Raw genomic sequence first — 12,722 nt, forward strand, 5'->3', positions numbered from 1 at the left:
TCGCGTTTAGCGGTTTTTAAGCAACGTCTTAACGACAATTCAATCGTCGAAACTTTGGTTTCGTTCGCGCCAAGACAACTTCACCGACATACTTTTCCAACTTGGCAAGTGGAAATCTTTCCGCGGACGCAAACGTTCCATTGGCCCTCGTAGTGCGTTCGTAGAAGCTCGTACGCGGTTGAATGTTTCCTATTCCTCTTTTATTCTTCTTTTTTTTTTTATTCTTATTTTTAGAAACACGCAAAAGAGGGAACGGATAGCGGACGAATGGAGTAGGGAAACAAAAACGCGGTAGCACGAAGAGGTAGGAGAGAAGGATGAATTGAAGAAAACGAGGGGTTGGGTGAAATGGAGAAAATGAAAACAGGTCCGGGCTATCTCGGGAGTGTCGACAAAAGCTGGCCAGGCTTCTGTACGCGTGGTTAGCAGGCCGAAATTTCGAGTTTCCATTTAGACGGAACCGCGGTACGAGAAAGTGACGACAAAAGGAGGGAGGGGCGAGCGTGCACAGAGTTGGAAACGAAAGAACCGGGCGCGGACTTCCGCTGGTACTTTGGAATCGCGAAGTCGCGACGAGTGCCTGCGAATCTCGTCTCGAAACGGCGTGTAACGAGCTTGCAGATAGCGATTCACCTATTTCGTGCGGTTGCCCGTTTTGTTCTCCAGTTTCCTTCCGTTTCTTTTTTCCCCTCTCGCGGTTCTCTGATTTTCACTTGGCGCAATCAACGATCCCAAAACCGCGGTTTGCTTCGAATGGAAAGCATCGATACAGAAGGAATTAACGGACGCAGTTTTACCGTGTTTCCCGGATAGCTCACGGTTATGCGCGATTCCATGGAAATAACTGTTGCTCGTGGAATCTCGCGCGGAATCTCGTTGCCGTGAAAATTCAACCGACTAGGCTCGTACAATCGAACTGGCCGATTAAACACGGTTCTCTGGAGAACCTTTGAATATCGAGTATATACCTAGTCGTGTATAATGATCGATTAAGGAGACATTATTCGGTATTTCCTGCTTTTAGTTCAGTCGATTCGAAATTTTAGTCGATAAGGCAACGAGGAACGGCGCTTTTCTTTCGCTTAAATTGTTGAGCGCGTCAGGATACCCAGGACGGCGTCGCTCTTGATTGCATTAAATTCTAATTCCTTGTACGATCGCTAAGAGTGTGAGGGTGTAGTGCAAGAACGTAGACGTGATATCGATTTTCAATATACGTTGCCGCGGTCACGAGTCTTCGCATAGATTATTAATCGAAGCTTTCCTCGACTCGCGGTCTTATCCCTCGCGGAATTGACACGTTTCGAAGAAATTATCAATCGAAAGCTTCCTTGGATCTTCATCTTATTTCTTGTAGAAATTCAATCATCGTCAAGTTTAACCACTGTAATCTTCAAAGGGATAGAGAAAGCGTATACGAGTCTGTGAAAACGTAATAATCGTCGAATAAACGACTCGTAAATGCGATTCGTAAAAGTAAGGCGAAAGGTCGTGTTTGGCGACACCTCCTTAGATTCACGACGTTATCGTCCGCCAAAGTCCATTGTTCGATCATGGAAAATCTCGCGAGACAGAGAATAAAAGAAGGGAGAAGTGGAAACGGAAAAGATGGATGGAGTTTATAGAAACGAGTTGAAAAATGGCCAAGGATCGCAAGGACGGTAACGATTGGCCGGCGAATATGCGCAATGCAAAGCGTGAAGCAATAAAAGCTCATAAAGTGGAAATAAAGTGGGAACGAAGAGAAGACGTGGAAGTCGAGGACGTCCCGTAGGAGGTCAGCAAAGGCCTCACGGAAGGCCGGATCGGCCACTCGGTTGGCCGTACTATAAATATTTCATGTTAATCGATATACGTGCACACGGAAGTGTGTCATGCACGTTGTCCCATGACTCGACACAATGCTCCACATACGTTCTACGATCGTTGGTCGAACGACCTCGACGAACGGAGGAAGTCGAACGTTTGTCTCGTCGCTCGCCATCGTTCCCCTTTTCTTCTTCCTTTTCTTCTCCATTCCACGTTCGTTCGGCTCTCGGTGATTTACTAGTAGTCGGGCTGAAATGCTATCATAAATCGATTTGCAGAAGTATAAAATTGCAAGTATAAAAATCGTTGAATTCGAAGAAAAGGAAAGAATTTCGAATCGACGGTTGATTTTAATTAAAACGATAGTTGGAAAGCTACTGGTATAATACTGAAAATTTATCTCCATAAATGTCAGCTCACCAGATTCCCGAATCCTTTCGGCGTGCGTCTGTCTTCGTTAGAATGCGAACTTACGCTTTTAGCACGAACGTACAGCGACTCTATTTTTCTTTAGTTTTATTAACTGCTCCGACTACTGTAACACCGGCTTTTAAAACGGAACGAATCCTCGTTCGATCTATTTTGGCGGAGACAACCTCCTCAATCGCTTTTAGCGATACCCAAGCGGACCTTTGCCATTTTCGAACTTTGAATGGCCGAGTCGTGGTATATTCGGCCGGAGTGTCGGTCGAGGTTTGCGTCGATCTTTTTATAGAGCAATGAATCCGTGATTTATATTTGCTCGTGCTACGGTGCATCTGCAGCGACGAAAAATATTTCGGTACAAAGAGTTCGCGTGCACTCGGGAAACATTCGGTTCTTCCACGATGCTATATTCCGTTTCTGGACGATTGTCTACCATTTTTATCGTTTCACCCTATTCTGCGTTTGAAACATTTCGAAGAATTTATTCGCGATTTAGTATTTCCTTTAACCCTACAATCTTCTCTACCGATTCTTCCACTTCTTTCTTAACCTTTTCCCAAGTTCGAGGAAAATAGGGAAGAATTTTTGTTCCAATTTTCGTCCCAACTTTTTCTCAAAGTATCGTGTCTTTTCGCTCAGTGAAACAAATACGAGATGAGATATAAAAATTTGAAGCACTCTACGGGATTACAAAGTTTGTTAACTTTCGAAACAAGAATCGCTATCGATGTGTATAATTTCGTGTTTCAACTCTACGCGTAAAAATATTTTCGCAACGTTAAGATTCTTTTAAGACATGAACATTCAAGTAGAGTAGCATCGCTAAACGTCTTACATTTCCCAACGAAAATTATATTGAGAATTTACGAAAAGTGCCCCGTAGCGATCGACCGAATTCCAGTCCCGTATTCGACCTATTTAATAATTAACGCGTTTTTAACATTTCTCAGAGCTGCTGGGGAACAGGACGGGCCATATGGTGGGCGTGTTCGAGAAGCTGGGCCAGTTTTACAACGGTTGCTTGGAATTCAAGGAGAAACCGGTGAATTTTACACCCGGTAAGTGGATCCTGAGCGCGTCGATCGATACGGCGACGGCAGAGGCGACTTTCCATTTGAAAGAGATACGCGTGACAGACAAATGCAGTGTCGTTACCGGAAATAACGCCGAGGCGTCGTTGCGTCCATGTTAACGACGCCGTTTCCGCGGACGATGCGTCACATTCGCGTCTCTTCGCTCGCGACGTCCTCACGCGATGAGAATGAAACCGGTGCGCCGTGTATCCTCGTCGTTGAATCGCATTTACGCGAACGATCGCTCGTCACGCATCTTTCTGGCTTTCCATCTTTCGCCATGTACGTACAACTATCACGTGCTTTCGACAAATCGTCGGTAATTACCTATGTAAATTAAGGTTTTTATAAACGCGACTAAATGGAACCTACACGGACATATTTTTATTTCCAACGTCTTGTATGGTACATCTTTGCGTATCATCCGCATTGCGTTCCGCGCAATTTCAAATCGCGCTACAATTACAGTAGTAGGATTTATTTATTTATTTAGAACGGATTAAACAGGAAACGATGGTTATTTAACGCGAACTAAATACACTATAACTAAGATAATTAAATGGTTAATTCACAACTCTCGTCACCACGGTTCCAACGCTCTCTTTCACGCGGACCATCCTCCTCGACAACACTCTGACTGCTCAACTCACACTGACTGTTAATTCGTCTTTCTCCCTTAAGCATCCCTTTGTCTTTTCTCACAGCCCCACCACGTACGCGTTCCGCAATCGTCCATGGCCATGGTCACATAGGTCCTTTTCCCGCGTAACTATTCGACCGAAGGGCAGACGACACATTGATGGGCCTGTCGGTACTTAGGCTTTCTGGCAACATTGTTTACGGTTGAGCCGATATTTCTTAGGCCATTTGTCCACGATACTACAGTAGCAAATATAAGATATCGTGTGTCGCGAGCTAGCCCGCGTCGCAAGATCTTATTAAATCTCAGAGAAAGAACCAAGGAAGACGTCATAAATTTTAGCGCAAAGGTGCACGTGTTGCGTACATCGTACGCGACACGTAGTGCGGCAACGTAGCCATGATATATCTGTCGCGACGTTCATTCATATATTCAATCGCCGACACAGATGTTCCATTCTTTGGCCTCTTTTCCTCGCGCTTCTATTTCTTTCCTCTCTCTCTCTCTCTTCGGAGAATCCCCGAGGCCGAGCTTTCACGGCTCCACGCTGATCGATTATTCATACGCACGGGAATCACGGAACTCTCGCGGCCAATAAAACGAGCATTTTCGATCACGGATCGAACTCGAACGACCGTCGCCGATTCTGTAAATATTACGCGTGTACATGCACCGATGTATCGTGCAACGTGTTACGTAATATTTATGAACGGCGTGGTGGGAATATTTTACGCGATTTACGTCACATCGAGGCTTCCTCGCGAAATAAATGTTTTGTTAACGTTTCTCAGCGATTTGTTTCCCGCTCGCCCGGACCACGACGATTTTTATCCGCTGGAAGTTTCTTTCTCGCCAACGAAACGACGCTCGAAACGTTCGTCTTTATCGAGAAGCACGACGATGGCGTGCTACGACGTCGGAAATTATTTGCTCGTACCGCAACGTTCTCGACTTTCCATCGTAAGAAAAGTGCATGTTCAACGATACGTTTGTTGGTTTCGCATCGTAAGAAATATTATTTGTCAGAAATTTGTACGATCGTGAAGGTTTCGCTTTTGCCTCCGGGTTCCTTTTCCACGAAGCGAGCGTAAGCAGTACGAATAAGCAGGGAAATTGGATGGCAACTTTCGGTAGACACTTGGATAGCGATCGACGCCGGATATTATTGACTCCTACCGTTTCCTTCTTGCCGACTCTTTTTATGTATAGATATAGAATTAATAGCAACTAGAATCGACGAGTATTAAATTACGTATTTCGTTTTACGAGACGTCGTTTCCGATTCAGCGATGGATGAAGCTCGATAAAACGGTACTACGTACGATATTAACTCCGCCGTGTTGCGTGTTATTGAGTGCTTCATCCCACGTCGAACTTCAATAATCAGAGGTTTGTAACGAAATATGAATGCTGTGACACGTTGTCTCCCTTTCACCGTGTTTAGAGTAAAGCAAACCCAATAAAACAGTACATAACTATGCTATTAACTGGACAATGTCAGATATCGTCGACTCGTACTACTGTCCCCTCCGTCAAACTAAAAGCGCAGATGTCGTAACAAAATACGAATTCGCTGGCACGTTGTATCCTCTTCACTGCGTTCGGCATATAAACAAACTGAATGAAACAGCACGACTATGTTATTAATTCAACGAAGTCCGATATCATTGACTCGTATTACTTGATGCAAAGTTCGAAAAGCAAAATATCGTGACAAAATACGAATGCACACGTGTATATTACACGTCCGACCGTGTTACAAGTGCAAACGAACTGAATGAAACGGTACGACCATGCCATTACCTTGTCAGCGTCAGATATCATTGACTCGTACTACTCAATTCTTGGCCAAACCTTGAAAGCGAAACAGTGGCGATACGAGTCGTGCCTTTTCCATTGTGCTACGGGTATACGGGTACTTGGCAAAAGGATACCTAGAAGCGTGCAGAACGACAAACCGTGTTTGTTAAGTTCCATTGAATCGCGTGCGCGTCTTTAAAACTCGCGGCGCCGGATAGGATCGAGAGACGTCGCGGTTCGCCCGGTTTTTCGTTCACTCGTCGACGACAATGCATTCAGCGATACACGCGCGACTCCGTCGCTCAAACAATAACGAAGAATTCGTCGGAACGGTTCGTGCGAGAAAGGCTGGTACGGCGAGGGATCGCCGTGAAAGGGAAGAGGGCATTTTCCGATGGCGGTCGCTAATGCTTCCTCGCGTTCTCATCTTTTCTCGTATTATGATGCGGTGGTGAGAAAGATGTTACGCCGGAGAAAGAAAAAATCGTACGGTGGAGAAAGAAACAACTCAGTGACGGAAGACAGAGTTATCGGTGGTAGCGAGTTGTAACGGTGGTGAGAGCAACGAATTACAGGAATGCGATGCGTGGAGAATAAGCGAAGAAGAGCGATGTGCGCGAGACTATTCTGTAGCGAGCCTCGAAAACCATATCTCGTTGACTCTCCAGAATTGACTTCATCTTTTTGCATCGAACAATGAACGATTGTACTATCCATGCAGTTTTACATTCTACCGAAGGAATTAGGGACGATCCGACTGTCATAAATGAATTACTTGGTCATACCTTACAATGGTGAAACAGAAGACCATATCTCGTTAATTCTCCAGAATTGACTTTATCCTTTTGCATTTGTTGAAGCGGTCACCACTTCCAAGAAAACTCTATATTTGGTCTTTTTAGTTTTCTCAGGCAATGAAGCCATCGACAGCGTATAGACTGGGACGAAGGCAGACCATAGACGGTAGATAGGCGACGATGGCTTCGAGGTTTTCAGTTATAGGATAACACTGCTAGCTCAAATTATATTCCTACTTGTACTTACACTTCTGTATTAAAATATATTTTCTACTTTACAATTTATCCACGCGTTCCTCTGTTCATACATTTAATAACCTCAACAGCATCGGACAATGAACGATTGCACTATCGATGCAGTTTTATATTCTACCGAAAGAATTAGAAACGAAGCGACTGTCGTAATTGAATTACTTGCTGATATGTTGCGACGATAAAACATGCGAATGGCTCTTGAAATTGTATAGAAAATCGTATAATCGTATGATCGTGTAACAAAGATATAAAATAATTCTCGAGACGTATACGTAGATCCTTGGATATGAAACTTTCGAATTATCACGATGTTACTAAATCGAGTGAAACCAATGAATATCTGGCTGTGATAATTATATCTATTTTGTTAACGATACTGGAATCTAGTAAAACTAAAGGTTCCGGCTACCGCATCTTCGAGTGGGCGTTTCCCATGGACCAAGCGGTTGGCTATTATTTACGCTGAAATTTTCGTGCAGTTTCACCATTCTAGCAGATTCCCTCTTTCCCTAAGGAAATTCATTTCTCCGAAGAAAGGGTTAATTGTAAGCACGGAATAGGGTCGAGTTTCAGATAAAATTTATCTCCCGACCAAAGTCTCGGGGTCACGAGGATCAATCGAAAACTTTTCGATGATGTAAAAAGTGGGCGATTCGACTCGGAGAAGAGAAGAGAAGAGAAGAGGCAGGTTGGTCGTGACTCTCGCGTCACTGCGATACGACCGCACGTTTTAACCCAGAAAGTCAATGTAGGCGGTCTAAGAATAGAAGCAAGGCAATGTCGGGTACGGTGGAGCCGATACCGTACGGCCGACAGTGCGATTAATCAATCAGTATCGGCGCCAAATCGTCGGCCAGCGGCATTAATCAGAGATGAATTCGACGGAGCCTCGTTTCGTCGAAATATCACGGCGATACTCGCTATCGTTGCTGTTGTCGAAGCGATCGCGACAATAGAGTACTTCTTTTTGCTCCACTATGATTCATGGTACTGGTATTTACGAGCTTCAAAGCGAAACATAACGCTAGAACGGTCATCCACGGTCCAGAGACGATTCTTTCATACACTACGGTATCACGGTGACGGTAGTTTCTGCGATACACATTTGCACTATTTACGGGCGAAGAGAGGTTCTTGGTTAGAATGGGATAATTGTGACGTGACGCGAGATGCGTACGCAAAGCGACGTGACGAGAACCTGTTGGCTACGCTCTGGGAACCTGTCCCATAGCACCGATTGTTTGCTCGAAAATATACCGGTAGTCGTTGAACGCGATCGATTCGATCGCTAGCGTAGAATATTTGATTAAAACGTGATTGCAGCGACCGCTGTTAAACTCCGACGAAACTGATTTCGCTCGTTTACACTACACTTATTTCGATCAGATTTGTGAAGCGATCGCGTTGCAAATTTTCATGGAACTGTGAGCCACGGTAAATTGACATGACTCTTTTAGGAACCGTACTCGTATCGCTTCGATCGAACAACGAAGGAAGAAAGAGCGAGGCAGATGAACAGAGGTGGAGAGAATCCTCTTATCGTTTCATAATGCAACGTGGAACGTATGGCCACGTGCTTCTTCCCGGGAATCCCCTAGCGACCTATCATTCAATTCTGCGTTAGCTTCTTAAAGCTGGATCGATAGCGGTTATATAATCGATGCTCGATACCCTTCGTGACCGTGTTTGCCTGAAAAACACAGCCCTCCGATCATTTCCGGCTTTCCGCTGGAAATCGATCGCAGCTGCGATTTCTACAAGGGAGGAATTCGCAGCGTCTCTGTCCATTGCTTCGTTCGTGAAATCTCGTTACCTATCCACTTGCACTCACGAAAACTTGGATGAAGGACTTTCGCTTCCGTTCGTTCTCCATCCCCTCGTTTCATTCTGAAAGTCGTTGCTCTCCTCTGATTATTCGGAACGACGATCGAAACGGAGCTTGTTTCACCACGGTCTCGCATATCCCATGGAAACGCGCTTCAAGGCCGTTGTCATCACGGTGCACCGCGATAATGCGGACCCTGGAAATTGGTGGAGCCGGTCTAAAGCGGGAAACAAAAAGCCGGCGGTTCGCTTTGTGTAGGAAAAATGTACTCGTTCGCCATCCTCGCCGCGGTGCATCGAGTTCATTCGACGTTAATTGACTGTTAAGCCGGCTGTCGATGAATCGCGTTGCTCTCTCGGCTCGGGAGTTCTTCTGAAACGAGCACGCGTACGATCATCCGTTTCACTGGATTATTTGTGGTTGCCCCTCTAATCGACAAATTGTTCGCGACGTTACAAAATCCTAGTCTTTCGAAATCCTAGATAAAAAGTCTCAGAAAAATATGTAGCGGCGCATGAGCTACAGGACAATTCGAATCATGTTGTTGCTTTGCCTCGGAGTATTAGGATATACATAATGTAATAATAAACGAACTCCTGACCAAAACCCCTGACCAGTATTTTTTTTTTATTTAGTTGTTTACATTTACAATTTGTCCAATTTGGACATTTGGTAGAATTTTTTGGCTGTTTGATTATCATGTGGGTGGCTACCCCCAGCGGGGTACCATCTTTGTGTTTGTTAGGTTATATCCTTTATGAGATCTGTTGGGTGTTTCCTTTTTAGTCTTCTTTCTACGCTTGATGTGTTGATCGTTTCCGCTGCCAGCCGGTTCGGGTGCCTTGCTATTCTCCTGACCAGTATAAATAAACGAACGCGATCGTAAGATGACCAGTTTGTCAGTCTCAGACTTGAGCAATTTTATTAGCGATCAATTAGCGAATCGGTTAGTATCGAGCGTTCTTATCGAACATTCTTTTAACGATCAGAATCGAGCAATCTACGGTTGACTTTGAATTATATTTATAGTATTTTCAAACATATTTGACGATATTTCAAAACCAAGTAATCTCGTCATTTAAACAACAACTCAACCAACCATCCCCCGCAATTATAAAACCGTAATTTATTAGCAGAGTGTGGATGTTCATGCAGTTTCATATCTTCACGAACGTGACTAAAAAAATGAAATGAAAATCTAGTTCGGCTGTTTCAAAGGTATATATCCGTGGATTTTTCTATCTTCTAATTCCTCATAAACGAATAAATACCCTCGCTTCACTCATTGCAGCAACGTACTGCGCGTTTCTTATCAGAAAATTGCAAAAATATATCACGGCAGGGACGTGCAGCGCGATATTTCGTTGGAGGCCAGGTACGGCTTTAATTTCTGACCGCGTGTCAACGCGGATTTAATTGAACGCCAGAATTTCAGCTGTGTGCCGGCCGCGGTTGTAGTGCTGCGGCCTGCTCGGTTGTGGTTCGTTTCGAGAGGACCTGGCGTCAGACCACGCGTCGACAGCGATCGCTGACAAAAAATTCTTTACCATAATTGAAACTCGCGCAAAAAAGCCATCGGCAGGAGGAAAAACAGAGAGACGGCGAAGGTGGGGGAAAAAAAGGTACAGCGTGATAGAAATGGAACTGATGGCGATCGATTAGCTTGTCGGCGAAACAGTACAGAGGCGATCCCTTTTTTTCTAGCGACGCCCGCGGCTGGTTTTCGGGGTTGATTCGGGGATTATGCTCCGCGTGCGAGCATTCTCCGAGCGTATGCGGCGTTTGGGGTGGACAGTTTGCCGGCGGTGAGCACGCTGCCTTTTTATCGCCCCGCGATTTGCATTTCAGTGACATCGCGCGTGAAACGGTCGAAACAAATTTTTCCCTTCGCCACGGGGATTTCCAGCCCTTCGACGCCGTGGCTTTTGGTAATTCTGATCGATGGCGCGTCCACCTGACCGCGATTTATGCGCTGGATCGTGTGGAATTTTTTCAAAAGTAAAAAGAAATTCATTCGTTCGGCTGTGCTTATTTATGGTTGGACGCGAGCTCGGAAGAAAAGTGGCTGTCACGAATTAATATAGATACAGTGGATCGTCGTTGATATGAATCTATCGAGGTTTCGAGAGGTACACTGGATTCCTGTTTATTCCGCCTTTGTTTTAACCGATCATATTTTTCTTCGGATGAAAACAAATGACCAGGCGAAGGATGATCGTCACGTTCCATTATCGTTCTTCCACCGTTAAAACGCGTTTTAACGAAGATATTACGAGGTTATTAATATCGAACAGAGAACGATGGCTAAATTTCTAAAAGCTATCGATTCCTACGAAATACCGCAAGCTTTTTTATTTTCCGTGACCAAGTAGCTTGCGCTTTGCCAGTTAACATCAATTTCTAGCCGTGGCTGGTAGATTAGATCTCTTGATTCGGCCGTCGCTATTAAATAACTCAACTCCTGTAACGTACAGCCATTCGTTCGACTCGGCCACGGTGCAATCGAGCTTGGTATCGTCGCGAAAATTGCTCGTGTAAATGACTTCTAATCGAGACGATCGAAACGACACCGGCACGAAGCTCGGTAACGTGGCTGACAATCAGCCGGATAATAATGTCAGTGGCGGATTAGCTTGGTCGCAGTTGGCCATGTGCGGACGGGCGCGTAATTAATCGCGGGACAATTAGTGGATATTACGCCTGGTTGGTTGGTGCGTGTGTGCGTGCTGCTCGTTTGCGCGAGTCCCCGAGAACGGAGAACGTTTCAGGTTGCTCGCTACTATCGGATGTTGGAAACAACGATGATTAGTCCGTAGTATCGAGCACAACCTTGGACGACTGCCTTTTATACCGCAGCGATTGATAAAAATAGTTGACGGGCTATCGATCACGCGACAGTCGGAAACGACTACTGGAACCAGACTGGTTCGTCGAACGTCTTCCACTACGCTACCAATACTTTTTCCAACGTCCAATGATTAGCTCGTGCTCGTTTCGCGGAAATGAATCGTAAATCCAGTGAACGTGTTCTTGGAATAACCGTGCGTTTAAAGCGGTTCGGAGCCTCGTCGAGTATATCGCTCGCGGGCCGTCTTAATAATTCTACAGAACCTTGAAAGTTTTCAGAGCATAAAGCCGAAGTCGCGTCGGTAACGGCAGCAGTCGTATCTATCAGCTCGAAGGAATAATAAAATCGAGCGGAATAATAAAGCAATAACTATAATCCTTGCGACGAAAACCTTGTTACGAGACTTTCCACGCTCTTTAGAGATGGACGAGCGTAAAAATCATCGACCGTTTTAAACGGTCAGGTACTGGCGTGCGTTCTCTCGAAACGTGACTGACGCGCTTAATCGCTCAAGGGGTTGGAAACACCCCCGATGCGTAATTATGCGGACGAATGCGCATCTGATGACGTCATTGGCCGCGCGATGGGTCCTTGAGGTAGTTTTTCAAGCTCTCAGCCGCGATGCAAAGATGGTGGCAAAGACGACGGTGGTTTTTGCGCAGCGGAGCCGATCGCGTGCGTACGACGTCGATAACAGCGACACGGTGAACCCCGAGGGAAAAAAGGCGTACACGCATGCTATGGAGCCAAGGGGAACGACGAGGCGAAAACACGAGTTCGCGTGCGTCTTGCCAACGGGGGTCACGATCTGTGACCCACTTTCGTCTCCGCGTCGACCGCGTGCTCGACATTCGATCCTCTTCGAAGGAAGGTCGCGATATTCGTTTTCGCGCGAACTTGCAGTATCGGTAGAGTCGAACGTCTTCCGTGAAGATGTCTTTCACATCCTTTGCCGACATTATTTTAGGAGGCGGTCGTACGGATCCTCTGCTCTTTTCTATACGATTGTAGCCAGGCGCCACTATCGCCAACGACTTTCGTCAGCCTCCTCTCTGCACTTTGCAATAGGAGCAGCCTCTGCTTTGGACGTTACAATGGCTCTCGGTAACACGATAGCTTTTCCCTTGTTTTCGTCTCTCCATGGATTTCATTCTCAAGTGCTCGCAACAAGCTTTGATACTCTGCGAACTTTGGCCGGAGTTTCGAACGTTCGAGTAGAGAAATTTCCTTATTTGGAGAATTTGTAATC

General features: G+C 45.5%; 1 protein-coding gene across 3 annotated transcripts in view; it reads left to right on the plus strand.

Moving 5' to 3' along the window:
- LOC138186098 (neprilysin-1) overlaps window positions 1-12,722 on the plus strand; it is a 74,906-nt gene that overhangs the window by 22,356 nt on the left and 39,828 nt on the right. For 2 of the 3 annotated variants that reach the window (XM_069125618.1, XM_069125619.1), the window contains exon 5: window positions 3,186-3,293. The exons of the other annotated variant lie outside the window; for it this stretch is intronic. In XM_069125618.1, coding sequence (XP_068981719.1) covers window positions 3,186-3,293 — 108 coding nt within the window. The remainder of the gene's footprint in view (window positions 1-3,185; window positions 3,294-12,722) is intronic. 3 annotated transcript variants of the gene reach the window in all.

This window comes from Bombus flavifrons, chromosome 13 (genome assembly GCF_040668555.2).
Source record: "Bombus flavifrons isolate JBK064 chromosome 13, iyBomFlav1_principal, whole genome shotgun sequence".
Lineage (NCBI taxonomy): Eukaryota > Metazoa > Arthropoda > Insecta > Hymenoptera > Apidae > Bombus > Bombus flavifrons.